At 54.1% G+C, this 27993-nt stretch overlaps 1 protein-coding gene across 1 annotated transcript; it reads left to right on the forward strand.

Annotated features, from left to right (window-relative positions):
- Positions 1 to 471: 471 nt before the first annotated feature.
- Positions 472 to 27992, forward strand: ADGRD2 (adhesion G protein-coupled receptor D2). Its single transcript, XM_059926686.1, is given in 29 exon segments — positions 472 to 507; positions 846 to 909; positions 1276 to 1491; positions 1809 to 2000; positions 2003 to 2349; positions 2352 to 2454; positions 2860 to 2958; positions 3327 to 3412; positions 3758 to 4048; positions 5224 to 5308; positions 5311 to 5334; positions 6071 to 6205; positions 6686 to 6809; positions 7228 to 7333; positions 7946 to 7953; positions 15337 to 15377; positions 16548 to 16673; positions 17890 to 17980; positions 18193 to 18304; positions 18586 to 18739; positions 19235 to 19294; positions 19297 to 19367; positions 19452 to 19567; positions 20395 to 20514; positions 24817 to 24864; positions 25000 to 25048; positions 25843 to 25901; positions 27383 to 27461; positions 27894 to 27992. Coding segments are annotated over 29 exon segments (3141 nt in total).
- Position 27993: the final 1 nt, after the last annotated feature.

The raw sequence follows: 27993 nt of genomic DNA on the forward strand, positions 1-27993 counted from the left end.
ACCGGTGACGCCAGAGAGCTCAGCAGAGGCCTGATAGAGCAGAACCTTGAATGCCAGACTGAGAAGCCCAAAGGACATGAGGAAGCCTACAGGGCCCGGAGCTCGCTCGCCCTCCCTCCCCTCGCACCCCAGGAGACCCTACACTTTGTTTCCACCCCCACCTCCTCCCCACCCCCACCCCCCTGTCAGCTCACCAGGGCTACAGTGTTTCCCATCTGTGGTCTTGGAAGAGGCTCCTGGAGACCATCCCTTTGTACAAGTAAATGTCATCCCCACTGGGTGGGCCATCCCATCCTGGGCTTCCAGTCCAGTGGGGTCTGGGAGCCAAACAAGGGGCGAGATGACAGAGTGGGTAGCATAGCGAGGCAGGCAGGACAGTGAGCTGCTTTCCTGTGCTTTTTTCCTTCCTCAGTCCACATTGGCCACGCCTGTGATTCCTGCTGTTCCTCGCCTGCCCCTGCTGGATCCAGAATGGCCCCCTGGTGCTACTGCCTCCTAGCCCTCCTGGTACCTGAACTTCTGGGAGGCAGGGGGGTGCAGGGGAGGAGGCCAAGGGGACTCAAAGCTGCCAGGGTTCCAAGTAGCCACCTCACATCATGAGGTAACTGCAAAGGTTACACAAGCTAAGCCCCTGACATAGAAATAAAAACATCCACTGGATGCTAGGAAACAGGCTCAGGGCAATGAAGTGACCTGCCCAAGATCACACTCTGGGTGAACCCAGGTCTGACTGCAGGGCCTGCAGCCTCCACTGCACCCCACTGGAGCACACAGTAGGTATTCAATAACTGCACATATGGGCGTGGGGACCTGACTCAGACCCCACCTCTCTTCTTCTCTCTCAGATAAGGAGTCTCTCTGGGACCCCTTCCAACTCCCCAGGTGAATCAAGGAACCCTTGGGTCACAGGTTGGTATGAGGGACACCACAGAGAGGCTCTGCCTGCCCCCAGTTCAGCCAGCCCGTGGCCCATGTGCTACACTGGCCTCGAATGCAGAGGAAGGGAGGAGGCGCCATTTAGTTCAGCACCCCTATAACAGGCGCTGGGCTGAAAGCATCACTCACATCCATCTCATTCCTGCCACTATACAGATGACAAAACAGGCTCAGCAAGGGGACAAAACTTGCTAGGTCATAGAGCATAGCCAGGGTTCAGCCCCATCCAGCCCCAAATGACTCCAAGCTCAGTGTCCTCGGCCCTGCCTACCCCACTCACCCTGCAAGGGTCAGATGCCCACACACTTCTCCCACATTGCCCCTCCTCTCGCCCTGCAGCTCCAGTGGTGGCCCCTGGAGAGGTAGTGGAGACTGCAGATGAGGTATGCAAGTTCCCAGGGCAGCGGCTGAGCTGGTGGCAGGCCCAAGAGTCCTGTGAGCAGCGGTTTGGCCACCTAGTACTGCGGCACCCAGATGCTGTCCTCGCTCCACGGCTGCCTGACCCCATCTGCGTGGGCAAAAGAGAGGCCCCTCTGCAAAGACCCCCGCAGAGGCGTGAGTGTGGGCCGGGGCCTGGGAAGTGGGGGCTAGGGGGAGGGGGCTTTGGTGACCTAGAGATGGCAGCCCACCTTGACAGTCCTTGTGGATTGAGCCCAGAGGAAGTCCGCATCGCATCTCAGGTTCCCTTGTCCTGGACTGAAAGTAGAAGGTTGACCCCTGGTCACGGGCACTGGAGCCCCATTTCTTCCTTCCAGAGGGAGGGAGGAACCAGAAGCCCAGAAAGGGCCCTACAGCTGCGCCAAACGGCCGTCAGAAGCAGGACGGTGTGCGCAGCTAGGAAACCTGAGGTCGAGGCCCGTGTGTCCCCGCAGGCGCGCGCACCGCGGCCGCACTAATGTTCGGCGAGAAGACCGCGGACCGGGCGGCGTGTCTTCGGACGCCTCTGCCGGCGCTCGGGGCGCTGACAGCGTGCGCGCACGTGCAGTGGTACGCGGCCTCACCCGACGCGGCCGCACTCTGCTCCCTGGCTGTACCCGCGCTGGCCAACGCGCTACAGCTGCGCGCCGAGCCGAGCCGGGCGGCGCCGTGCACGCGGCGCTCGCGGTGCGCGGGCACCACGCGCCTTTCCGCGCTGCCTTTCGCGCGGATGGCCGCTGGCACCACGTGTGCGCCACGTGGGAGCAGCTCTGCGGGCGCTGGTCGCTGTTCGCCGACGGGCGGCGACGCGCTGGGGCGCGGGGCCTGGGCGCGGGCCACCCACTGCCACCTGGCGGCATCCTCGTTTTGGGCCAGGACCAGGACTCTCTGGGCGGCGGCTTCTAGGAGCGTGACGCCTTCAGCGGCAACCTCACCGACTTCCATCTGTGGGCCCGGGCACTGAGCCCCGCGCAGCTGCACCGGGCACGGGCCTGCGCGCCGCTCCCCACGCCGGCGGCCTGTTCTTGCGCTGGGATCTGGGCGCCCTGGACGTCACACCCTCGCTGCTACCGCCGGTGCGGATGCGGCTTCTCTGTCCGGGTAAGGCCCGCCCAGCCTCCTGTTTTGTCAGGCCCCACCCACTTTTTGGCTCCACCCCCAACCTCCTGGCTCCCGTTCGCTTCCCTTCCGACTGCTGGACTCAGCCCATCTCTTGCCAACCGAGCCACGCCCAACTCTGGCCACGCCCTCTCCAGGCCTCCAGTACCTCGGGCGTCCGACCAGTCCTAGTAGCCTGAATGGGCTTGCCCCCTGGCGACCTTGCTCCTCGCAGTGTTGGCTGCAGCACTTCTCTCCCAGGTTCCCACGTCGCCTCCGAACTCCGGGACCGCGCGTCCTGGCGCCCCCTCAAGTTTGCAGGCGCCTGCAAGGCCCGAACGGGCTGTGGGTCACAGGGACCGATGGGAAGCCAGGATGCGGCCCTGACACCTCTCCCATCCTGGCCAGTGCCCTCAGAGGAGTGCCCTACGTGGGACCCGGGACCCCGCACGGAGGGCTTTTTGTTTTGCCTGCAGCCTGTGCCCTTCCTCTGCTGCTACCGGACAGGTGCGCCCTGTCCGGCTGTGCCTTGAGCTCTGCTGAAGGGGACGCTGGGTATGGAACAGTGTAGGCTGAGGGGGAGCAGTTGGCACAGCCTGGGAATTCAGAATCTTCTCAGAGTTTCGGGGGCCTCCACGGAGTCTAGACCACAGACAGTGGGGCCATACGGAACTGGGGGTGAATCCCAGCTGTGTGGGAGTCACCTCGAGCAGGTGATTTTGCCATTCTTTGCTTCAGTTTCCTCATCCAGGACACCTAAGTCTCCAGACACACAGCCATCAGTGTGCTCTTCTTCCCCGAGCAGCACATGGCAGATGGGGCACCTCTGCAGAGGATGTTGCCCGGGGCTCAGTCTGGCATCCACTCCTATGCAGAGACCTACCAGCAGCTGCAGGACGCTCAGTCATGGTCTGGCCAGGATGTTATCAGCCAAGTCAATGCCTTGGCCAACGCCATTGTGGTGAGCCCCCTCCCAGGGGGCTGGCCAGGATGTTATCAGCCAAGTCAATGCCTTGGCCAACACCATTGTGGTGAGCCCCCTCCCAGGGGGCTGGCGAGTCTGGGGGCACTATGGGTGGCATCCCTGCACCTCAGTGTCCTTACCTGTAAAGGGGACACCCACCTAATGTGTGTGCAGGAATGAAGGTTGTTCATGCCCCCTATTCTGGAGCCTCTGAGAGCTGGGGGCTTGTGACTAGTTAGACCCACACCCCCCGAGAAGACTGGCAGAGGCCAAGTATAGCCCCTTGCGGGGGGTCCCCTTGAGACAGTCAGACCAGCAGTCAGCAGCTCCTCTGCTGCACAGCTTCTCCCGGACCCTCTCTCTGAAGCCCACGGAGAGCTGTCCCTGGCTGAGGCCTCCAACTTCCTAGGAATCCTGGAGAGATTGCCAGCAGGGCTGGCAAAGGAGACAGCTCCACTGGGGCCAGCTGCGCTGCTGGCTGGCATGCACTTCCTGAAAAAAGTGGCAGCCCTTGGGACATGGGAGCCAGAGCCCATGACAGGGCCCTGGGAGCAGCTGGGCCAGGCCGTCGTGTCTGTGGCCAGCCTGGTCCTGGAGGAGCAGCTGGCTGGTGCGTGGCTGTCAGTCAGTGAAGTGAGGCTGGCAGGGCTCGGTGGGGCAGGGGCCTGGGCTCCGGTTCCTACCTTGCCACCAACTGTGTGGCCACGGGCGAGTCAGCACCCATCTCTGAGCTCCATCTCTCCATCCATCAGGAGAAGCCCTTCTTCTGTCTGTTTTATAAGTTGAACTTCCACATACAACTGCTCTTGAACAACTTCTGCAGTTAAAAATTAAGAGCCACTAGTCAATAAGGGCGTCCCATATCCAACAGTCCGCTGACCACCTTAAGTAGGAGGTCCTCTCTGCTGAATGTTCAGCCATGGAGAACAGAAGAGACAGATGGTGAGGGTGTTGGAAATCTCATCCTGGCAGAAGTGGCTGTAGGCCTGGGAGTCATCAGCCCAGAGAGGGAGAAAACGAGGGTCATGAACGTTGCCTGAAAAGCTCTGGGGCTTAAGAGGCAGACATGGTCCCCCTGTGACTTCAGGACAGAATTGAAACCTGGGCTTGGGGGTGGGGTGGGGAGGGCACAACACAGGAGGCTGGTTCAGTGGAATGTTCGCCTGTCCAGGTGATGCTCCCCATCCTAGGGGATGTGTAAGCCCACATTTTACTGGGGATCTGAGACACCGTGACAGACTGGGGAAAACTGGACTCTGAACCTCAGTTTTCTTCCCTGGAAAATGGGGATGATCATACCTGCCTTGCTTAGGCAATGGAGAGGAGTAGGCGTCTATCAGGTGACTTGCCCGCCACAGAGGAGGTGTCCCATTAGTGCATGTTCCCCTTCCCTGTTCTGTCCTCACCCCGCATGGTTTCCCTTTTGGAACCTAAAACTTGAGTACCTATTAGAGATCTAACACTGAGCCCGACCAAAGAAGCAGGAGGCACGGCCCTGCCTTCAGAGTGTGCCCTGGTTGGCAAACAACCTGCCAGCAGGCAGAGAGCACTGTGAGGCCTTCAGCTTGACTAGAGGATGACGTGGCTTAGGAGAGCGTTGGAGAAGCCAGAGAAGGCTCATCAGGCAGGGCCTCAAGTGTCAGTCTGAGCAGCCAGGACTTGATCCTGGAGGCCCTGCAGAGCCACTGAGGGTCTGGAGCCTGCAGGCCACCTCACAGATCATTGAGATCCTGTTAACCGCAGTGGTCAGGGCAGGCAGCCGTGGGGCGTGGCGTCTGAGAGAGGGCTGAGTTGCGGCCTCCTCCCAGGTGGTGGGCGGACCCAGGGCCCTGGTGGCGAGCGTGCAGCGCCTGGCGCCCCTGCTGAGCACCATGCTGACCTCTGAGCGCCCCGAACGCACATCCAGCACCACCATGCCGGTGAGCCTGCCCGCCACCTGTCCCACGCATCTGGGCTCCGGGTGGGGCCTGGGCTCACACATCCTCCTCAGCCCTGGTCACTGGGAGTTCTCGGACTCCCACAGATACTCCATTCTCTTTCCTGCCTTTGCCCATGCTGTGCCCTCCATCCAGAGTACTCCTTCTCTCTTGATCTCCTAGCAAACTCCCATACATCCTTCAGAACCCTGCTTGAGCATCAGCTCTGCTAGGAAGCCTTCCCCAGTTTTAGCTCTCTCCCGACAGTCAGTTCCTCTCTCCTCTGTTACCCCGGTGTTTTGAACATATCTTTTATCGCCTTTATGGTAATTACATAATACCACCTGAAGTTCTCTGAGTGCCAGGGCTATTTCTGAGTGATTTCTGCATCTCAGGTTCAGACCCAAGGGCACACTCAGTGAATGTTTGTAGATTGAGTGGGGGAGCACTTACGCTGGAACTTCAGGCAAAACTTGGGTCCTTCAGGTGCCCAGTGGCTTCTGGCAGCTCATTGATATTCATGTCCCATCCCCCAGAGACTCCCCCTTCTCAGTGACCCCCTCTCCCTGACTTGGAGAAGTTAGACTTATCCTGGGTAAGTTGCTGAACATCTCTGTGCAGGAATGGTGGCCTCTTAGGTGTGTGGCAGGGAGAGGGGAAGCAGACCCTGCCAGCAGGGCCAGCCCAGCAGAAAGACCTCCCTCCTGAGGTCCAGCCCCTGAGCCCCATTTGCTCCCAGGCCTGGAGTTGCGGAGCCTACACTTGAGGGAGACCAGCACGGAGGGCCAAGTGTTCACGATGCCCGGTGGGCATCCAGAGGGGCCTGGCCACATCCTCATCCCTGCTGCTGAAGTGAGGCGGCTCCTCAGGAAAGGTGGGTGAGGGAGAGGGGTGGTGGGGTCCTGTTGGGGTCTGGGTCAAACCTCAGCCCTCACAGTTGCTAGCTCTGCTATTTTGAATAAGTCACCTCACCTTTCAGAACTGTCTCCTCATCTGTAAGACTGTATTACTAGTACTCGCCTCAGGATGTTATAAGCTTAAAGCACCTACCACATGGTAGGTGTTCACTTAGTCTCCTCCCCTCACCCACACATTTTCCCTCGGTGCCACCCAGGGGTGGAGGATTAGAATAAGGGGCAAAGGGCTTTGGAGCTGGCAGGTTAAGCACATCAACTATGGCTGATTGAAATTCTGGCTCTGCCACTTATTAACTGTGTGATCTTCAGGAAGTCATTTAACCTCTATGAGACTCAGTTTCCCTAAGTGTAAGGTGGGCAGAGCATTTCCCTCAGGACCAACCTGTGGTGCTTGCTCAGTCACTGGGCGGGTCTTAGGCCTCCTTCCATTCATCCAGGCCTCTCTGGAGTCACCATGATCCACAGCTGGTTCAGCTCAAGTGTCTTCCAGTACACCCTGGGGGCCCCTGGCCGAGAGCCCCAGGCCCCTGACACCTCTGAAGAGGCAAGCAGAATGCATAGGTGAGTGGGTCCCACCAGTAGGCAGCTGAGGGCCTGGATCCCCTCCCCAGGGAAGGCTAGGCCTCCATCCCCTCCCAGAGCCCCCATTCTGTTAGGCATATCTGCCCTTGGCAGCCCAGGGCCAAACCTGCTACCCCCTGACACACACAGATTTCTGGGCCTGCCAAAGATGTGCTGGTGGGAACATGGCTCAGCTCCTGCCTGGGGTCCTGGCTTCAGTGCTGACTCTCAGGGAGGGAACGGGGCTTACTCAAATTACCAGAAAGAATGGAACCCAGGTGCCCTAATTCCCAGCACAGGACTTTTCCACAGAGGGTATCACCTGTTCTTCAGGGGCCTGGATGACATGATCCCAGCCATGTATGACCTCTCCCCGACAGGTACCTGGTGCCCTTAAAAGCTCCCTTTCTCCCCACAGGTTCCTAAGCACCCAGGTGGGGTCAGCAATCATCTCATCTGAGGTGTGGGATGAAACCGGGGAGGCCAACACGGCTGTGACCTTTCACCTGCAACACTGGGCGCAGGTACTGCGCGATGCTTCTGAGAAACAGCCACCTGGTACAGTTATCCTGGTTTGGTGCCCCCCGCTACATCCCATTATTTGTTCACTGGACAACCAAGGTCTAAAATGTTCAAGAAAAATACTCATCCACAAGCCATCCCATTGTCCTCTAGAGAGGGGGAAGGGCAGTAATGCATTGCACACTTACTTTATGGCGGGTGCCTTAAATAAGCAGCATTCATTTAATCTTCCAGCTGCCCATTCCACAAAAGTGAGCTTGGAAGGGGTGCTGTGCCTGGCACCAGCTTATAAGTGGCAGAGCTGGGATTTCATTATAGGTCTGCATGACTTGAAGAACTGGTGGTTCCCATCAGATAATACAGGGAGATATGAGAGACCTGCACTGCAGTATGCTTCATAAGCATAAAAATAACCTAAATGTCCATCAATAGGGGATTACTTAGCCTTATAGAGCTATAAAATGGAATATCAGCTGAGGTTATGTAAAGAATGAGGTATTTTGCTGTAAATTGACATGAAAAGATCACCAAGATATGTCATTTAATTCATTATATGTAATACATGAATTCCTTCTCGCTTTTGAAGCTTTAGAGCATTTCAGAGAAAGCTAAAGTCTCCTTTGCTCAAAACCACCAATCCTGGACACACACACACACCCCACAGCTTGTATCTTTTGTATATCATCTCAAGACTTCTTAAAAATCAATTTCATTAAGGTATATAAATCTACATATACTAAAACATCCATTTTAAGTGTATAGCTTGATGAGTTTTGACCAGTGTATATACTCATGTATCACTGCCCCAATCAAGATATAGAACTTTTCCACCTTCCCAAAAGGCTTCTTCGTGCCCCTTCCCCGTCAGCCTTCCCCACTCTGACCCAGGAAATCACTGCTCTGTTTTCTGTGACTAGATTGTCTTTCCTAAAGCTTCATATAAATGGAACCATATAGTGTGTGCCATGATCTGGCTTCTTTTGCTCAGGTGGTATTTTTGAGTATTATCTACGTTGTTGCCTGTTTCCGTAATTCACTCCTCATTAGTGCTGTGTAGAATTCCGTTATATGGATAGACCATAATTTGTTTTTCCTTTTACTTGTTTTTTTATTAATTTATTTTATTTTATTTTATTTATTTATTTATTGTCTGCATTGGGTCTTCGTTGCTGCTCGCGAGAGTTCCCTAGTTGTGGCGAGCGGGGGCTACTCTTCCTTGCATTGTGCGGGCTTCTCATTGTGGTGGCTTCTCTTGTTGTGGAGCACGGGCTCTAGGTGCGCGGGCTTCAGTAGCTGTGGCACATGGGCTCAGTAGTTGTGGCTCACGGTCTCTAGAACTCAGGCATGGGCTTAGTGGCTCTGCAGCATGTGGGATCTTCCCTGACCAGGGCTCCAACCCGTGTCCCCTGCATTGGCAAGTGGATTCTTAACCACTGCACCACAAGGGAAGACCCTCCATTTACTTGTTGATGGAGATTTGAGTTGTCTCCAGTTTGAGCTGCTATGAATAGATCCACTATGAACACTCATATAAAGCCTTTTTGTGGACATATGATCTCTTTCTACTGGGTGAATACCTAAAAGGGGACTTTCTGGGTTGTATGATAAGTATATGTATACATTAACTTCCTAAGAGACTGTCCAACTGTTTTCCAAAGTCGTGTACTATCTTACATTCCCACTAGCAGTGTGTGAGCATTGCAGTGTTCCATACCTTTGCTAACATCCTTAACTGCCTTTTTAATATTGTTCATTATAATGGTTGTGTACTGATGTTTCACTGTGGTTCTAAGTTGCAATTCCTTCAAGACCAATGATATTGAGCATCGTTTTCTACACTTATCGTGCATTCATATATCTTCCTTTGTTAAATATAAGTTCAAATCTTTTCCCCAATTTTCATTTTTTTAATTAAATAAATTTCGAGATGAGCCACTGGGTTGGTTTTTTTTTTTAATAGGAAATGCTCTTTATTCTTTTTTTCCCAAAATTTTTGCATTAGTCTGTTGTGTGCTTTTCTGATTACTGACATTTCTGCACATAAGCCATATAGATCCTCTCTTTTTTAATTTTATCTTTGTACTCCCCTCACTCTTTTTCTCCCTGCCCCCACCCCACCACCACTGGCAACCACCAATCTGTTCTCTGCATTTATGAGCTTGATTTTTTTTTTTTTAGAATCCCCATGTAAGTGAGATCATACAGTATTTTTCTTTTTCTGACTTATTTCACTTAGCATAATGCCATTGAGCTCCATCCACGTTGTTGCAAATGGCAAGATTTCATTCTTTTTATGGCTGAGTAACATTCCATTATTATACACCATAATTTATTTATCCATTCATTCATCAATGGACACTTAGGTTGTTTCCATATATTTGCTATTGTAAATAGCCATGAACATGGGGGTGCATATATCTTTTCTGAGTTAGTATTTTCATTTTCTTTGGATAGATACCTAGAAATGGAATTGCTGGATCGTATGGTACTTCTATTTTTAATTTTTGGAGGAACCTCCATACTGTTTTCCATAGCAGCTGCACCAACTTACATTCCTACCAACAGTGTATGAGGGTCCCCACTTCTCCACATCCTCTCCAAAACTTGTTATTTCTTGTCTTTTTGTTAATAACCATCCTAACAGGTGTGAGGTAATATCTCATTGTGGTTTTGATTTGCATTTCTCTGATGTTTAGTGATGCTGAGCATCTTTTCATGTACTGGTTGGCCATTTGTGTGTCTTCTTTGGAGAAATGCCTATTCAGATCTTCTGCCCATTTTTTAATCGGATGGTTTGGGTTTTTTGTTTTGTTTGTTTGTTTCTACTATGTCAAGGAGCTTACCACCTATATTTTCTTCTAGAATTTTTATGGTTTCAGGCCTTAAGTTCAAATCTTTAGTCCATATTGAGTTAATTTTTGTGTATGGTGTAAGATGGTAGTCAAGTTTCATTCTTTTGCCTGCAGCTGTCCAGTTTTCCCAACATCATTTATTGAAGAGACTGTTCTTTCCCCGTTGTATGTTCTTGCCTCCTTTGCCATAAATTAATTGACCATATATGCATAGGTTTATTTCTGGGCTCTCTATTCTGTTCCATTGATCTATGTGTCTGTTTTTATGCCAATACCATACTGTTTTAATTTCTATAGCTTTGTAATATAGTTTGAAATCAGTAAGCATGATGCCTCCGGCTTTGTTCTTCCCCAATTTTTAAATTATTTGTCTTATCATTGAATTGTAAGAATTCTTTATGTATTTTGAATACAAGTCCTTTGTCAGCTATATGTTTTGTGAATAATATCTTCTAGTCTCTGGATTGCTTTTCACTTTCTTGACAGTGTCTTTGTAAGATAAGTTTTGAATGTGATAAAGTCTGGTTTATCAGTTTTTATCCTGCATGGTTTATGCTTTTTGCATCCTATCTAGGAAATCTTGCTTATCCCAAGGTCACAAAGACATTCTCAAAGAAGTTTATCATTTTAACCTTTACATTTATGTCTATGATTTATTTCAATTCATTTATGTGTATTATGTTGGGTAGGGGTTGAAGTTCATTATTTTTCCATATAGACACCCCATTCCAATATCATTTGTTGAAAAGATTATTCTTTCTCCCATTGAATTATCACCTTTGTTGAAAATCAATTGTCCATATATGTGTAAGTTTGTTTCTGGGCTCTCTATTCTGTTCCAGAGATCTATACACTAACCCTATACTGTCGTGATTAATGTATTTGTATGGTAAGCCTTGAAATCAGGTAGTGTAAGTCCTCCAACATTGTTCTTCCTTTTCAAAATTGCTTTGGCTAGCCTAGGGTGTTCACATTGCCATACAAATTCTAGAATCAGCTTGTTAATGTCTATGGAAATACCTGCTGGGATTTTGATTGTGATTGCATTAAATCTCTCAAATTGAAGTAAGATGATGAACTGGTGTCTTAACAATGAATCTTCCAATCCTTAATCAAGGTATATCCCTCTGTTTATTTAGGTTTTCTTGAATTTCTCTCAGCAGTGATATACAGTTGTCAGGGTACAGGTCTTGAAGGTATTTTGTTAGATATACCCTTTTTTGTAAATGGTATTATTTTCTTAATTCAATTTTAAATTGTTCATTGCAAGTATATAGTAATACAATTGATTTTTATATAATGACATTGTATCCTGCAGCCTTGTTAGACTCAGTACTTCTGGTAGCTCTCTTTTAGAGTTCTTAGGATTTTCTACATCCCTGATCATGTTGTCTGCAAATGAAGACAGTTTTGTTTTCTCCTTTCCAATCCATGTCTTTTTTTTTTTTTTCCCCCTTTTTCCTTCCTTGGTGCAGTGGCTAGGACCTCTAGTTCAGCGTTAAATAGGAGTGATGAGACCAAATAGCTTTGTCTTGTTCCTAACTTTAGGGGGAGAGTATTCAGTCTTGAACCATTAAATGTGATGCTAGCTGTGGGCTTTTTGTAGATGTCCCTTGTCAGATTAAGTTCTCTTTTCTTCCTGCTTTGCTGAGAATTTTTATCATGAATGGCTATTGAATTTTGCCAAATGTTTCTTCCATACTGATAGGATCATATGGTTTTCTCTTTTATTCTGTTAATATAGTAAATTGCATTGATTGATTTTCAAATGTCAAACCAACCTTGGATTCCTGGGATAAACCCCACTTGGTTATGGTGTATTATCCTTTGTATATATTGCTGGATTCAATTTGCTAATATTTGTTAAGGATTTTTGTGTTTATATTCTTGAATATGTAATATGTTCTGTAGTTTTCTTATACTGTCTTCCTCTGGTTTTAGTGTCAGGTTAATGCTAATCTCATAAAATGTGTTGGGAGTTCTCTCCTCCTCTGTTTCCTAAGAGAGTTTTGCAGAATTGGTATTATTTCTTCCTTAAATGCTTGATAGGCCAGTGAAGACCAGTGAAGTCTTTCGGGCTTGGTGTTTTCTTTGTGGGAAGTTCTTAAAGTATGAGTTTATTTCTTAAATTGATATAGGATTGTTTGGGGGGTTTTATTTCTTCTTGAGATGGTTTTAGTAATTTGTACCCTTTAAGGAATTTGTTCATTTCATCTAGGTTGTTCAATTCTAGCATGAAGTTGTTCATAATAGTCACTTATTATCCTTTTAACATATGTAGAATTTATAATGATGTTTGCCTTTTCGTTCTTGATCAGTTTAGCTAGAAGTTTACCAATTTTGTTTATATTTTCAAACAACTAACTTCTGAGATTGTATTTATATATTAATTATATGAATTAAAATACATTAAAATGAAAAATAAATAAAAGTAAGGGATTTCTCATTGTGGCAAATTTGGAAAATGTAGAAAAGGATAAAGAAGACAAATCCTATTACCCAGAGATAGCTGCCCTAAACTTTTCCATGTGTTTTCCTTCAGCCTTTTTCTGGGTACATAATACTATATATATATATATATATATATATATATATTTTTTTTTTTTTTTTTTTCCTTTTGCAAAATCAAAGCCCTTGCTCTTTCAGCTGAGCCATGTAAACATTTGTGTTTTTCATTTTCCCCGCAGGTGTTTTCTGCATTGTCTCTGTCACAGATGTCCCTTTGCAATCCTGTCCTTTCTCACTTGCTGCTTGATCCTAGCAATGCATAGGCCTTGACTGCGGCCAAGTCCAGAACCACCCACCCCCTTCCCAGGGGATGGTCCAAAATGAACTTGACCCCTTCCCCTCCATGCATCCAGAGCATCTGCAGAGTTTTTTCTATTACAATTAACCCTGCCCAACCCTGTGAAAATCCTCACTTGTAATACGTTTTGATTCTGGTGACTGTCTCCTGGGGATATATGGCCAGGTATGGAGCTACTGGACACCAACAGTTTTGTGGCTTTTGAGTGTATAAGCTGCACTGATATTTCAGTTTGTACCACTTGAAAATGCTACCAGTGGTGTAACAATCATCCATTTTAAAAGCAAACAGCAGGTTTTCTTTGTGTTCCCAGCACCTAACATAGTACCTGAGACCCAGGAAAAATATTATGAGTGAATGAATACATGTGGTAATAATTCAGCCAAGCCAAGGAATAATATGTTCTCTGGAGGCATCGTCACAGAGTGGTGGAAAGAGCATAGAGAACAGATTAATTCCCCTCTCTGAGGCTCACTTTCCTCATCTGAAATTACATAAATTCATACCCATCCCCCAGGTTGCTATGAATATCAACAACAATAAAGGACATGAAAGTACTTTGCAAAACACAAAGTATCATATTCTAGTGAGGTGACGCTGCTGTTACCCTCCCCAGTTGGGACAAATAGCCCAAGTCCTGAGCTCAGGCTGCCTCCCTGCTTGGTCTGGGACTGGTACCACCTGCCACCTGATGTCTTCTTTCTGCCTTATGACATCTTATAAAGCCTATAGTGTTGTCATTGTTCATTACAAAATAACTAACATGTTCATTATAACACATTCAAACTGAGACCTAACTATTGTTAAGTTAGCTATGTGTTTGATTCCAGACCTTCTGTGCATGTGTTTTCACAATTACATAGAACTTTATTTTTTTTTTTAACCATAAATGGGCTCCTACTATGCAGAATGTCAGGCAGCTTTTTCCTGTACTGAAAAACATATGGCGACACTGGAGAGGGTGTGGAGAAAAGGGAACCCTCTTGCACTGTTGGTGGGAACGTAAATTGATACAGCCACTATGGAGACCAGTATGGAGGTTCCTTAAAAAACTAAAACTAGAACTACCATACGACCCAGCAATCCCACTACTGGACATATACCCTGAGAAAACCATAATTCAAAAAGAGTCATGGGGGCTTCCCTGGTGGCGCAGTGGTTAGGAATCCGCCTGCCAATGCAAGGGACACGGGTTCGAGCCCTGGTCTGGGAAGATCCCACATGCCGCGGAGCGGCTAGGCCCGTGAGCCACAACTACTGAGCCTGCGCGTCTGGAGCCTGTGCTCCACAACGGGAAAGGCCGCGACAGTGAGAGGCCCGCGCACCGTGATGAAGAGTGGCCCCCGCTCACCGCAACTTGGGGAGAAAGCCCTTGCACAGAAACGAAGACCCAGCACAGCCATAAATAAATAAATAAATAAATAAATTTATAAAAAAAAAAAAAAAAAGAGTCATGTACCATAATGTTCATTGCAGCTCTATTTACAATAGCCAGGACATGGAAGCAACCTAACTGTCCATCGACAGATGAATGGATAAAGAAGATGTGGCACATATATACAATGGAATATTACTCAGCCATAAAAAGAAAAGAAACTGAGTTATTTGTAGTGAGGTGGATGGATCTAGAGTCTGTCATACAGGGTGAAGTAAGTCAGAAAGAGAAAAACATATACCATATGCTAACACATATATATGGAATCTTAAAAAAAAAAAAAAAGGTTCTGAAGAACCTAGGGGCAGGACAGGAATAAAGACGCAGACGTAGAGAATGGACTTGAGGACACGGGGAGGGGGAAGGGTAAGCTGGGATGAAGTGAAAGAGTGGCATGGACTTATATACACTACCAAATGTAAAATAGATAGCTAGTGGGAAGCAGCCGCATAGCACAGGGAGATCAGCTCGGTGCTTTGTGACCACCTAGAAGGGTGGGATAGGGAGGGTGGGAGGGTGACACAAGAGGGAGGAGATATGGGTATATATGTATACGTATAGCTGATTCCCTTTGTTATACAGCAGAAGCTAACACACCATTGTGAAGCAATTATACTCCAATAAAGATGTTAAAATAAAATATATATATATATATGGCGAGCTCTTTCCCCAACAGTAGATAGAGACCTGTGTGTTCTTACCACGCAGAGCATCCTGGAGGGAAGACTCACAGTGGTTTAACCACTCCCTGAAGGATGGACATTTAGCTTGTTCCTAGGATTTCGATATTAACCATAATGCCAGCCTGAAACTCTACTCACTTCACCTTCCTTCTGCCGCCCTGCCGGCATTCTTCTCCAGTCCCTGCACCCACGACCCATGCTGGGCAACCCCCTGGTCCCTCAAACGCAGGAGGCCTCCACATCCCCCTGCATCATCTGGTCTCTCTCCTTGCCCACATGTGCTCACACACCTGCCCTGTGCCTGTTGGCTGCCCTTAGGCCTTCCCTCCGAAGCTGGTGGAGCCTGTCTGTGCTTTCTGGAACTTCAGCATCGGGTGAGTTTCCAAGTTCTTTCTTTATTATTTTTTTTAATTTTTAAATTTGATTTATTTTTGGCTGCGTCGGGTCTTAGTTGAGGCATGCGGGATCGTTGTTGGGGTGCGTGGGCTTCTCTCTAGTTGTGGCGTGAGGGTTTTCTCTTCTCTAGTTGTGGTGCTCAGGCTCCGGAGCGCATGGGCTCTGTAGTTTGCAGCACGTGGGCTCTCTAGCCGAGGCACGCAAGCTCAGTAGTTGTGGCACACGGGCTTAGTTGCCCCGCAGCATGTGGGATCTTAGTTCCCTGACCAGGGATCAAACCTGCATCCCCTGTGTTGTAAGGCTGATTCTCTACCACTGGACCACCAAGGAAGTCCCCCAAGTTCTTTAAATAAGGCACTTAAAAGAAAAAAGACATCCAGGGACTTACCTGGTGGTCCAGTGGTTAAGAGTCCCGCTTCCACTGCAGGGAGCCAGGTTCCATCCCTGGTTGGGGAACTAAGATCCGCATACCCTGCAGTATGGCCCAAAAAATAAAAAATAAAAAATTTTAAAAATTAAAAAAAGAACATCCATTCTACTTGAGGATGAGGCAGGACTCAAGCATCTTTTTGGCCTCCATTCACCAATTTGCTTGCAGGGGTGGTTCCAAGCCCCACTCAAATGGGGACAAGGTGGGGCAGGAGAGCCTGTTACCCAGGAGGTGGTGAGCTCCCTATCATAGTAGGTATGCAAGCCTACTCTGTGGGGTACCTAGGAAGAGACTCACCTGTGGAATGGGTGTTAGAGTTGATGAGGGAATGAACATCAATCACTGTTGCTTAGTAATTAACACAGTTAATCAATGGTGATCATTGGTATCAGCCCCATCCTCCTACCATTCCTGAGAAAAGTACATTTTACAGATGGAAAACTGAGACCCAGGGAGGGGCAGCGACTTGGCCAAGGTCACATAGCTGGTTAGAGGCAGGGCACTGAGGGACCCCAGGCTTTGGGGAGAGGCTTTCCCCTGCCTGCCACCTGTCCCCCAGCCCCATGTCCAGCCCATCTCAGGAGCCCTCTGTTCACTATTCACCCCAAGCCCAGACTCAGGGGGCTCCTGGGCCACCACTGGCTGCTCCGTGACCGCTCTGTGCTAGGACTCAACCGCCTGCTTCTGCAACCACAGCGCCAACTTTGCCGTCCTGTTGCAGGTGTACGACGTCCAGGTGAGTACTGGGGAGGAGGCAGGGGGGCAGGGGAAGGTGATGTCAGAACCAAGTTTTAAAGGATGCACAGGAGTTGAACAGAAAGGCATTCCAAGCAGAGGGCCATCTGAGCAAAGGCAAGGAGGCTAGAAATGGCAGATGAGTTACGTTCTAGAACTGCAATGCATCTGGGGCTTCCAGTGCGATGCCTGGGGTCAGGGGGTGGCAGTGAACAAGGTAGCCATGGGTCAGATCGCACAGGCCTGGAAGGCCAGGCCCACGCGCTTGGATCGTGGTCCTGTTACAGAGGGCAGATGTGGAAGAGTGTGAAGAAGGCATTAAATTTACATGAGGGAGGCCGCTGGTGCAGGGAGTGAGGCTGAGGTGGGGGCCAGGGGGGAAAAGCAGTTCGGGGGCTGCGGGCCTGGCCTAGGAGAGGGGAGGGGCCCTGGGCCAGGGAGCAGTGGGGAGATGAGGAGACGGGCTGAGGAGGAGGGGGTGACCTGGGCCACCGGGAGATGAGGGACTCGTCTCCGAGGAGGCACAGGTGGGCAACGGGTTTGGGGGTCTGTGGGGTCTGTGGTCTGGTGCTCGGGGCGGGAGGGGTCTCAGCTGGCCCCAAGAGCCAGTAGGTAAAGCCATGGCCAAGGTGAGGTTAGAAGTAAAAGGAGTCGTGACTAAAGACAGGCCCCTGAGAGGCATTAGCATTTACAGCCTTGGGGGGAAGCCAAATTCCAGGAGGAGGCCAAGCAAGGTGGGCTCGCTGGACCAGAAAGGGACTCAGGTTGAGTGAGATGGTGTCTGAGCCCAGGAATGCTGCGGTCACTTGGCCTGTTCGGGAGCACACTAGAAAAACATGCTACCTCACGCGTTTTTCCTGTGAAAACAGAGCATGGACATTGGACACATCATGAGTAATCCGTGCCAGCTCCCTGTTCCCCCTCAGTGGGTGGTTGTCACATGCCATCCCTCCTCCCCATGGGCGTGTCGGTGGTCACTTCCAGTCTAGTGCTTCTCAGTATCTGAGGAGCCCGTGAAAGCTGGGCCCCTCTCCAGCAGGAGAGGACATGCAAATGCTCATTATCAAGTTGCTGTGTGCAGGCCTGGCCATCCCTGCTTCACGGCAGAGAAGGTGGTTGAGGAGCCTGGGAGCTGCCGGGCGGGGCGGGCGAGGCCTGTCCCCTCGGGTCAGGGAGGGGGCGGGGCTGCTGTCCTCCGGGGTCTCTGTCCCTCCCACAGAGAGGCCCCGAAGGGGGGTTACCTGCTGAGGACGCTCTCGTTTGTGGGCTGTGGTGTGTCCTGTGCCCTCGCCACCACCTACCTTCTTGCTCTTCCTGGCGGCCGGGTGAGGCAAGCTCACCACCTTGCCTGGCACCCTGGGCCGCCCCGCCCCTGGTGGGCCTCCACGTCCCTCCTCGGGTGGGTGTCCATCCTCGGTCCGAGAAGCCCCTGTGGAGCCGCCCTTTCCTCCTTCATTGGCCGGTTCACCGGGACGCAGGTGGGGAGGGGCTGGGGGGGGGCGTCCTTGCTAACCAACTCCTCTGCCTGTCCGGGGTCCCCCAGTCAGAACGCGCCACAGCCCACAAGAACCCCACCTTCTCCCTGGCCTCCGCCGAGGGCTTCCTCGTGGCCAGCGAGTGGGCAAAGGCCAACAAGGTGGGCGGCCAGCGGGTGGGCTTGTGAGCTCAGGGGGGCCTGGGAAAGCACCTTCAGCCTTTTCTGGGTTGCCCCCCATATCTTCACTTGGCTCCATTTCCGGGTAGGAGTGCGGCCTAGAGAGGAAAGACCCTGAATGTTGGAGCTGGGCCCAGGGCACTGCCCGGAGACCCTACCCGCTCATACTGCTGGGGGCTGGCAACGCCAGGCACGGACAGGGGACTCAGGGTGGACCACACCCATGATCTGCCTCCGTGGGGACCCCCCACCCTCCCACACAGGTGGCGTGTGTGGCCGTCACAGCAGTGATGCACCTCCTCTTTTTGGTCGCCTTCTCCTGGATGTTGGCGGAAGGGCTGCCGCTGTGCAGCAAGGTGGTGGTTGTGAGCATGCGCCCGGGCCCCAGGAAGCCGCTCTGCTACGCCACAGGCTCGGGTGAGGCCCCTCTGCTCCCCACTCTTGCTCTGTTCCCCTCCACCCTGCCTCGCGTGGCCTCTGTTGTGTCCGACACCCACCGCCCAGCACCCTCCTCCACCGGCACCCAGCGCCACCCAGTGGCCAGTGCCCGTGTCTGACACAAACTCAGCTCCGTCGACCTCCAGCTCTACCCAGCTCCAATTCTTAATCCTCCTCCACTTCAACTGCCTCAGCTCCCAGCCCCCGGCACTGCCTCCCTAATCTGAAACCAGCTAACCCCACGCCAATCGCCAGTTTCCAACTCTGTTGATTCTCAGCCCTAAGGCCTCGACTCAATCTCAGCTCTTCCGCTCCCCAACTACTCGGGGCTCCAGTGCCGCCCAACCCCACTCCCTGGATCTCCCCCCAGTGCTGCCAATACACCCACTACTATGGGACAGCTGGGGGATGCAGCTCTGGACGGGCGCTGGCTCCCGAGAGACACGGTCCTGAGGTCACCTCTTCTTCCCCTAGGCGTGCCTGTGGCCATCGTGGCCATCACCCTGGCCGTGTCCCCCCGTGACTACGTGGCCACTGGCACTGCTGGCTCAATGTGCACACAGACGCCATCTGGGCTTTTGTGGGGCCCGTGCTCTCCGGGCTGACCGTGAGCGGGGAGGCCTGGCGGCCCTGCAGGGGAGGGATGTGTCGGGGAAGGGGGAGGGTGCCCCCACTGACCCCAGATCTCCAGGCCAATACCTGCATCCTGGTCCATGTGGTGATTGTCACCATGTCCAGTGCCCGCCGCCGTGCCCACACGCTGAACCCGCAGCCCTGTGTGCAGCAGCAGATCCAGATCCAGATGTGGTAAGGCCCCAGACTGGGGGAGTCAGGAAGAAGTGGGGGAGCCAGGTGTGGCCACGTGTGCTCATGAGTGCAAGGCTATAAATGAGCATATGTCTGCAATGTGTCTGTGCTACGTGTGCACACATGCTCATGCGTGTGGGCGTGTGGAAGTCTGTGCCCATGCGTGTTACCTGTGCGGATGGTAATTGAGCCTGTGTGTATATGACGTGGGGTGTGGACACCAGCCACTGTCCTGGGGACTCACCTTCTGCAGAAAGCACTGATGGCCTGGTGGGGACAAGGTAGAGGAGACCCCCCAAGTCAGGCAGTCCCTAGAAGTTCAGGTTCAGGGTGAGAATCTAGGTCTCTACCCCTGCCAAGAACCCCCATCACTCTCCAGGACCATATCCTGCTGGAGCGGGCCCCCCCCCGACCAGCCTTCCTCCTCACCACCACCCCTCTGCCAAGGGCAGGGCAGCCCAAGCCAGTGGGGCTTGAAAAGCCAGGCTGCCCCAGGGGTCCCCTTCCAGACTCCATGCCCCCTGGACCCACTGTTCAGGCCTCAGCCCTCCCCCTGGACAGCTGCCACTCCCTTCCTTTGAGCCAGGCTTGGGACTGGGACCCTATCTCCCCAGTGCCACTACCCCTACTTCATGCCACTCTGGGTGTCTGAGAAGGGGCCACCAGGTCCAGCCGAAAGTTCCAGCTACACCTAAGTCCTGAGCCTCAGTGCCCAGTCTGCAGCTCCAGCCCCTCTCCAGGCACTTTCCAGGGGCTGCCCTCCCCAGAACCCCGTGGGGAGCCCCCTGGCCCCCTGGCCTCCCTCAGTCCAGCCTGCTGTCCCGCAGGGCCACGGTGAAGCCAGTGTTGGTCCTGCTGCCCGTCCCGGGCCTGACCTGGCCGGTCAGCATGCTGGTGCACCTCAGCCCGGCCTGGGCCTATGCCGCCGTGGGCCTCAATTCCTTGCAGGTACCTCCGGGCCCTGGGCCATGTCGGACCAGGGCTCCGCCATGCACTGGAGCTCAGAGGGCGTGGCTGGTTTGTCAGGGAGCTGGGGAGGGAGTGTCCTCTCTGTCGTGGGAGTCACCAGCAGCCTCAGGGACACTATCAAGGGGAGGGCGGGTGAGGGGGAGAGTGGGAACAAACCTCCAATCAAAGAGCAGTATCTCAGGGAGGATTTGGGGGCCCATTTGGCAGTTGAAGAATCTGAGGCCCAGAAAGGGGGTGGCTAAGATGCCTCGTGCCCTGACGCTCAAGGGCGCAGCAGAAGTTCCAGCCCCCAGGCTGTGCTAGAGCCACTTCCGGCCTCGGCAGGAAGCTGAGGATGGGGATGCAGGACACCAGGGACCTCTCCCCTTAGGGTCTGTGGATGGCCTACTGTGGGGCAGCATGAGCTGCTCCATCGGTGAGGACACCAGTTCAGAAAAGGTTTTGGCTGGAAGGACATGACCCACATGAATGAAGCAGTAACATGGGACCGCAGGAACCCCCCTGTGTGCCTTTCAGGTCCTGTGTCCTGGAGCCACAGAGATGGGTCAGACTAAGCCCTTGTCTTCAAGGGGTTTGCAGATCTATGGGGGACCCAGGTACAGACACAAACAGCCACAGCCCTGGGAGCTGAGTGCTGGGAGGGAGGTCAGTCCAAGGAGGGCCCAATCTGCCCCCGGCCTGCCCTGCCCCTCAGCCTCCCTTGTACCCACCAGCACCTCTTCCTGTTGTCTGCACTCCCCACTCCCAGCTCTGCCGAGCCCAGGTCCCTCTCAGGGCTGAAAAGTGAGGTGGCCCACGGATGGACAAAGACAAGCTCAGGAAATCAAGTGCAAACTCTGTCCAGGGTCCCTGTGTCCCAGAGGTGGGCTTCCTGCTGCTGGATGCCTAAGTGCTCTGAGTCCTGGACCAGGATCATATTTATATCCCTGAACAGGCCTTACAAATGGGGAAACTGAGATGCCATGAAGTCATTTGCCCAAGGCCTCACAGTAGGAAGGAGCAGCGCTGGGGCCCAAGTTCAGAGTCTGTGTTCTCAGCCATCAGGATATTCAGCTTTGACCGCAGAGGGGCCTGGTTCCTGGAAGAGCTGCCGAGGCTGGGAGTGGGGGTGGGGAGCTGGGGTCAGGAGGGGCACCCTCATCCAGTTAGTTATTCATACATCCCTGCAAGATTTTTTGAATGCCCACTAGAGGCCAGGCACTGTCCTAGGCGCCAGGGATACAGCAGCAAAGGAGGCTGCAAAATGCCCTGTTCTTGTGGAGGTGACATGAGTCGGGGAGGCAGACGATGCCCAAGAGCAGGGAGTGAAGTGTTAAGGGAGGGATGAGGCAGGAAGAAGGGAGGGTGCAAAGGGGGTTGGTCTCCAGGGTCCTGGTCCATGTTGTCTTCTCCCCCTGGGCCCTGGGGACTCGCCACTCTCTGCCAGGCAGGCATGGGAATGGAGAGGGGAAAGAACAGGGGTGGTGGGAGGTGGGGGGTGCAGACTGCTCAGGGAGGATGGAGGTTGTGCCCAGAGAGGGGCCGGGAGAGTGAAGAAAAACTGGGGTTCCAACGCTCTTCCTAAAGAAGCATGGCTCCCAGAGACCTGGTGGGACCTGAGCAGCTGGGGACAGAGATGGACACAGAGAAGCCCTTTCTCCAAGCCCTGCACTCCCAGAGCTCCGTGGGCTGGAATTCCAGCTCAGCCCACTTAGCAGAGAGACCCTACCCAGGTCTCTCCACCCTGCCTCAGAGCAGCGAGGGCAGCAGCATCCTGTTGCTATGGCAACTACTCCAGCTCCATCCCTGCCTGTGGCCCTCAGGTGGGCAGAGCTGCAGCCAGGGAGCCAGAGCCACCATCACCACGCTGTCTGCCTCCCTCTCAGGGCAGGTCCTTTCCTTTCCCGGTGTCTCATTACTGCGTCTCTGTCTCTGAGTTTTCCCTGGGATTCTTTCTCTGTCTTTCAGGCTCTGTCACAGGCTCCTGTCCCTGTCCCCGCCTCCTCTGGCATGGACCCACCTGGTTCCTCCTGGGCCTCTCTCTACATCTCCCCTTCTGTTGGGCTGTGACCCCCTGTCTCTAGGTCCCTTACCCTGCTTCTCCCTCTCTCTGTGTCACCTCTCTTGCCCCCTCCCAGCCAGCCTCAGACCTTCAGGTCTGGTAAAGGAGGGGAGAGGCTGCCTTATGGGGGGCTCAGAAGGCATGAGACCTGGGCCCACTCTGATGTTCCTGTGACTGTCTCGGGGCAGGTCCCCAAGTTAGGCTCAGAGACGCGTTCTCTGGGTCCCTCCCGGCTGCTTCCCTCACCAGGCCTGGCCTTCCCCTCTCCTCTCTCTTCCATCATACCTGCTGTCTCTCCATGTCTTTCTCTCCCTGCCCCACCTCCAGCCCCGTCCCTCTCTCACTCTGTCTTGGGCATAAGCTGGGCAGGACCTGCCCAAGGTGACCAGGGAGCAGGCCTGGGGCTGGAGGGACTGAAATCTGCGCTGACTCATTCATTCACTCTTGGTGATTTGTTTCCGTCTGGCCCCTGTGCCAGGTTTTGTGCTGGAAGAGCAGAGCCTCACTTCTGCAACTAGCTGTAGCTCACACCTACCCTGCCTGAGAGTGTTGTTGGGAGGCCTACACAAGTTGAGACAGGCCTCAGTTTCTACATCTATATAAAGGGGGGGGATCATATTCTCCACCTCGTGGGACCGTTGTGGGGTTCCACTGGGATGATATTTGCAAAGGGCAAAGCATAACATCTGGCACACATCAGGAGCACCGTGAACGTGAGCGCATTTTTGTCATTCGGTCATTCAGCACGTACTTCCCCGGCGCCTCCCCTGTGCTGGGCTGCATACTGGGGAAAGTGGTGGAACTCAAGGTCGAAGAATCCACCCTTGGGGGTCTCAGCCTGAGGGACAGACAGACACCAAAACCACACAACCACAGCGGGCACGATTGAGGCTGAAAGGCTAAGGGGCAGTCAGGGCCGTATGGGGAGGCAGAATGGGCACTCCCTGGAGGCAGTGATTCTCAGCTAATACCCAAACGCTGTGTGGAGAGAGGGGGAAGAATGTTTTAAGTCAGGGGAGCACAGTAGGATCAGATGGAGGGAGACATGGGGTTGGGGGGAGCTGGTGAGAAAGGGAACAGGAGGGAACATGGGGGCCAGACTGGGCAGGGTCCCTAGAGCTGTTGTGAGGAGCTCAGACTTCACCCCAGGGGTACTAGGGAGCCTTGGAGGACGTTAGGCAGGTGCTGGTGTGGTTGGGTTGGAGTGCATTTGTTTGGGTTGAGGAGTGAGTAAAAGGAGACAGGATGGGGGAGGTTGTGCAGGGGCTTTGGAGAGAGTACAGGCTGGGTGTGGGGGGCTGGGAGGCCCAGAGTCTGTCTTAGGGGCAGAGTTGGGGCTGGTAGCAACCCAGTTGGTGCCTGGGAGCCAGGAGGAGTAGTCAGGCTCTGGGGCTCCAGCTCTCAGCCCTGGGAAACTAGAGGGCCTCAAGGAACCCCATGTCCCCTCACCTGTGTCCTCTTGGGGAGGAACTGTTACATTGTCCAGGTGGAATCTGAGGAAGTCTAAGGCTCCACATGCTACCCGCTGAGTCACACTTTTGCTCTGTCCCCTACCCTGGGCCCCAGGGTCCCTCTCCATCAAATGGGGAGAATGAATCCCCCCACCTCCAACCATGGAGCTGCTGTGAGGGTCAAGTGTCACCCCAAGTGTGCTGGTGCTTTGTGAGTGGCCAGGCCGTCGAGGTCCTCGCATGTGTGGGGAGGAGCCAGCTATGACTCAGCCACTGTGCTGAGTCCTTCACATGCAGCTGGAAGCAAGTCCTGGCCTCCTCCCCACTTTCCAGATGAAGAGACAGAGGCTCAGAGAGGCACTCAGCTAGAGATACAATCAGAATGCAACCAGGGTCTGCTGTTCCTGGACCTGATTTAGCCTTGGAGCTTCGGGAAGGTGTCCCCTCTCCCATCCCCCACCCTTGCAACATGGTGAGGGTGTGAGGATGGGGCAGGTCAGGGGGGTGGGGCTTGGAGGGATAGAGGGCAGAGAGGCTGCCTCTTGACCAGAGACTGAAGGCATGGGGTCCAGTGGGGCAAGGCCCCTCCTGGTTCTCTTTGCCACAGAATGCCACAACTGCCTGCTCCCCATCGCGGACTGGGGGGCAGGGCAGGATTTGTGTTCATCCTCCTGTATCTCTAAATGTCTCCGGGGGTGTCTCTGCTACGGTGCCAGGCCAGGCAGTGGGGGAAAGGGGATGCGGCTCCCAGGTAGTGACACCCACCCTCACCCTGGGTCTGTCCCCAGGGGGCCGTACATCTTCCTGGTCTATGCAGCCTACAACCGGGAGGTAAGTCAGGGGACACTGGCTGCTGGAGGGTGGGATGTGGGTGGAGGTAGGCAGGGCTTACTTGCAGGGGGCTCTGCGACTGGCCCGTGGAGGTCAGGATAAGGTCCCAGCCCTGACCCTGGCCCCATCCTCCGGGTCCAGAGCGCCCTGCAGAGGATGACTGAGAAGAAGGCAGTGGAGGCATTCATGGTGGGCAGGCCGGGGGTCTGTGGGGTGGGAGTGGTGGGAGGTCCCACCTACGGCCGCCGGATCCCAGCGCTGATGCCCTTTCCTTTCAGGCTTGCTCCTGTCCCGCGGGCCCGGGGTTCCACCCTAGGCCCTCATGTCCCTGGGAAGTGGCCCGCGACAACCCAGTAGTCTTGGCTCCACCCTGAAGACACCTGGTTCTTAGAGGTAAGACCACACCACCCTCCAGTCCGAGTGCCACCCGGTGCGTCGGTCTCCCCAGTGCTCGGGCTGAGCTAGGAGGGCCACGGCAGATTCCATTAGCCCATCTTAAAGACAAGGAGACTGAGGCCTGGGGAATTCCACAACTGCGGGGCCTAGGGGATGGCTTAGAAAAGGCTCCTTTCCTCCCACTGCCACCACCAGGGAACAAGGGTCCCTGGTGCCCAGCCCAGAGGCAGAGCTTGCCCAGGGTCACTTTCCCTGGGTTTCCATGCAGAAGGGAAGTGGAGGGTTCCCAAAGGCAGGTAGGTGGATGAGGTTCAGGGCCCTGAGACAGGGCATGGGTTGAATGACTTAAGGGTCAGGCCAGGAATTTAAATCCCAGCTCCTACTTCCCCTGCTGTGTGCCCTTGAGCAAGCTACTTTCCCTCTCTGGGCCCTAGTTTCTTCATCGCTAAACTATGAGGTAAACATTTGAGTGGATTCTTAGGGTCTTTGATAATGAGGTCCCTGTCCAGGGCGGGGGGGGGCAGAGAGAGAGCTTCTGGCCTCAGCCTCCTACAAGTTCACCTGCTCGAGTGTTTTCCCTCTACTAGGGACGCATGGCCCCAGGATCCCCACAGCCTTTTCCTCCACTGCAGAACCCGAGAGACCGGTGAGGCTGGCACAGGGGCGGCAGGACTCTGCCAAGGGGCTAGCAAGTGTGACCGGCAGGGTTAGGGAAATCACAGGGACCAGGGCAGGCCTGGGGGCGGGGGCTTCCCCTGGGGATCCAGCGGGCCCCGTCCCTCAGTTACCAGGCTGAAGGGGGCTGGGAGCGGCTGGCAGAACTTGAATGCCAAGGCCACTGGGGGTGGAAGAGTCATCACCAAGGTAGCCGAGGTCCCCCAGAGCAAGGGGAGCAGGAGTGGGGGCCCACCCCCCGACAGACCTCCTCTGTCCTCAGGCCGTGGAGCTGACCGCATTCAAGGCTTCAGGTGCAGCTCCCACCTCAGGGGGTTCCCTTTTTCCCTTTGGCGTCCCGACACCCCCTCAGCCCCACTGTACCGGAATGGAAGTGATTTGAGAAGCAACCACAGCCGACCTCCCACAATTTGAGGGGCTCTTCCCCTCACTCCGCTCCTTGCTGGTGCCTGAAAGTCCCCCATTAGCGCCCCGTGGGCTCTGTCAGTGATAATGCAGTGCTCTGGGGAGAGGCTTACTCAGGGAGTGAGTCTGGGACCCCTTCCCAGGCCGGTGCTGCCGGGACGGGCCGGGAGCAAGAGCCTGCCTTCCCCTCTGCATGCCCACCTCTCCGGCACCCCAAGCCCAGCCTCCCCGCCTCCCCCACTCAGGGCTCCGGCCGCGATGCCTGGTGGTCTGAGAGGCTTCCAAACCCGGTGAGGAGCAAGTGCTTTCCCAAGACCTCAGTTTCCCCAGCTGGACAGCTGACGGGGGCGTGATGGGGGGACCTGTGGGTAGCAGGGCAGGGCCGGGACCACCTAGGCCCCGCTCAAGGAGAGCTCGGCCTGGCCCGAGGGGAGCCTCAAGGACCCTGGTCGCTGCCAGCCTCTCTGGGCCTGGGTTCCCACAGTCTTAAACCAGAGACAAGCCTATGAGGGGCAGGCTCAGCACTGCCCAGCCCTCCAAGCAGGGGATTCTTTCCCACCAGAGCAAGAGGCCTGTCTGTGGAGCTCTGACCAGGGCTGAGCTCTGTGCTAAACCCGGGCATCTGCTGACTCCTTTCATGTGGTGACCTGGGAAAACGGGGGTGCTGTTGCCCTCCCATTGTGCAGATGAGGAAGCTGAGGCATAGAGAGGAGCCCTGACTAGCCAGGGTCAGTGGCAGAGTTGGGGTCAGGGCCCCCACCCGCGCAGATGAGGAAACTGAGGCGCAGCAGTAGTCACATGCGCGTAAGCGTAGGCACATTTGAACCCAGGTCTGTATGACCCCAGACCCCCAGCTGGCCTCCACCCCGGCAGGTGCCCCAGTCCTTCTGAGTCTCAGCTTCCCCTTCTGCAAAATGGGCTGGAGGCGCCCCCTGCCGGCCTGCCGGGAGGGCGCAGGCGCCCTGCAGGCGGTGGGCTTTCCGAAGGGGCCGAGCGGCGCCCCCCCCCCCAACCTCGGCTCCCAGCCCCCCGCCCCCGCCCCTGCAGGCGCAGCGTCTGTGGGAACAAGAGAGCCGCAGCGGCGCCTCTGCACTCAAGCGACAGCGCCTTTGTCTCCGCTGAATGGGTGCGTTGCTAAGGCCGCTCGTAGCAACGGAGCCGCTTCCACCTCGGCCTCGGAGGAGCCCCCAACCCGTCCCGCCCTCCGGATGCCCTAGGCCCCCCGCCCCACCAGGCGACCCACTCAGGTGGCCCTAGCAAGAAGAGCGGGGGAGTGAAGGCTGCCAGCTGTGTGTCCCTCACAGGCCTGCCCCTGCCCCTCCCTCCTGAAAGTCCATGGCGCCCCCCAACTCCCCACACCCCCATCCCCGGCATTGCAGGTGTTGTCCGGATGGAGAAACTGAGGCTCAGAGAGGGAGACTGCCAGGGTCACCCAGGCCAGAATCCCACCCAAGGTCTTCCCCTAGCCCCAGTTCCCAGCCCCGTCCCCATCTTGGGAGGGCGGGTCCCCATCTTGGTTCTCTTCCAGCCCAGCGCAAAGGGTGCACTTTCCTCCCAGGTTTCTAGAGACATTACATGGGAACTTTCCTCCAAGCTCTACCTGGGGACCTCTGAAAGGCCCAACCGGGGGCCCCTGAGGGACAGACGCAGCATCTAGA

Source organism: Balaenoptera ricei, chromosome 6 (genome assembly GCF_028023285.1).
Source record: "Balaenoptera ricei isolate mBalRic1 chromosome 6, mBalRic1.hap2, whole genome shotgun sequence".
NCBI lineage: Eukaryota > Metazoa > Chordata > Mammalia > Artiodactyla > Balaenopteridae > Balaenoptera > Balaenoptera ricei.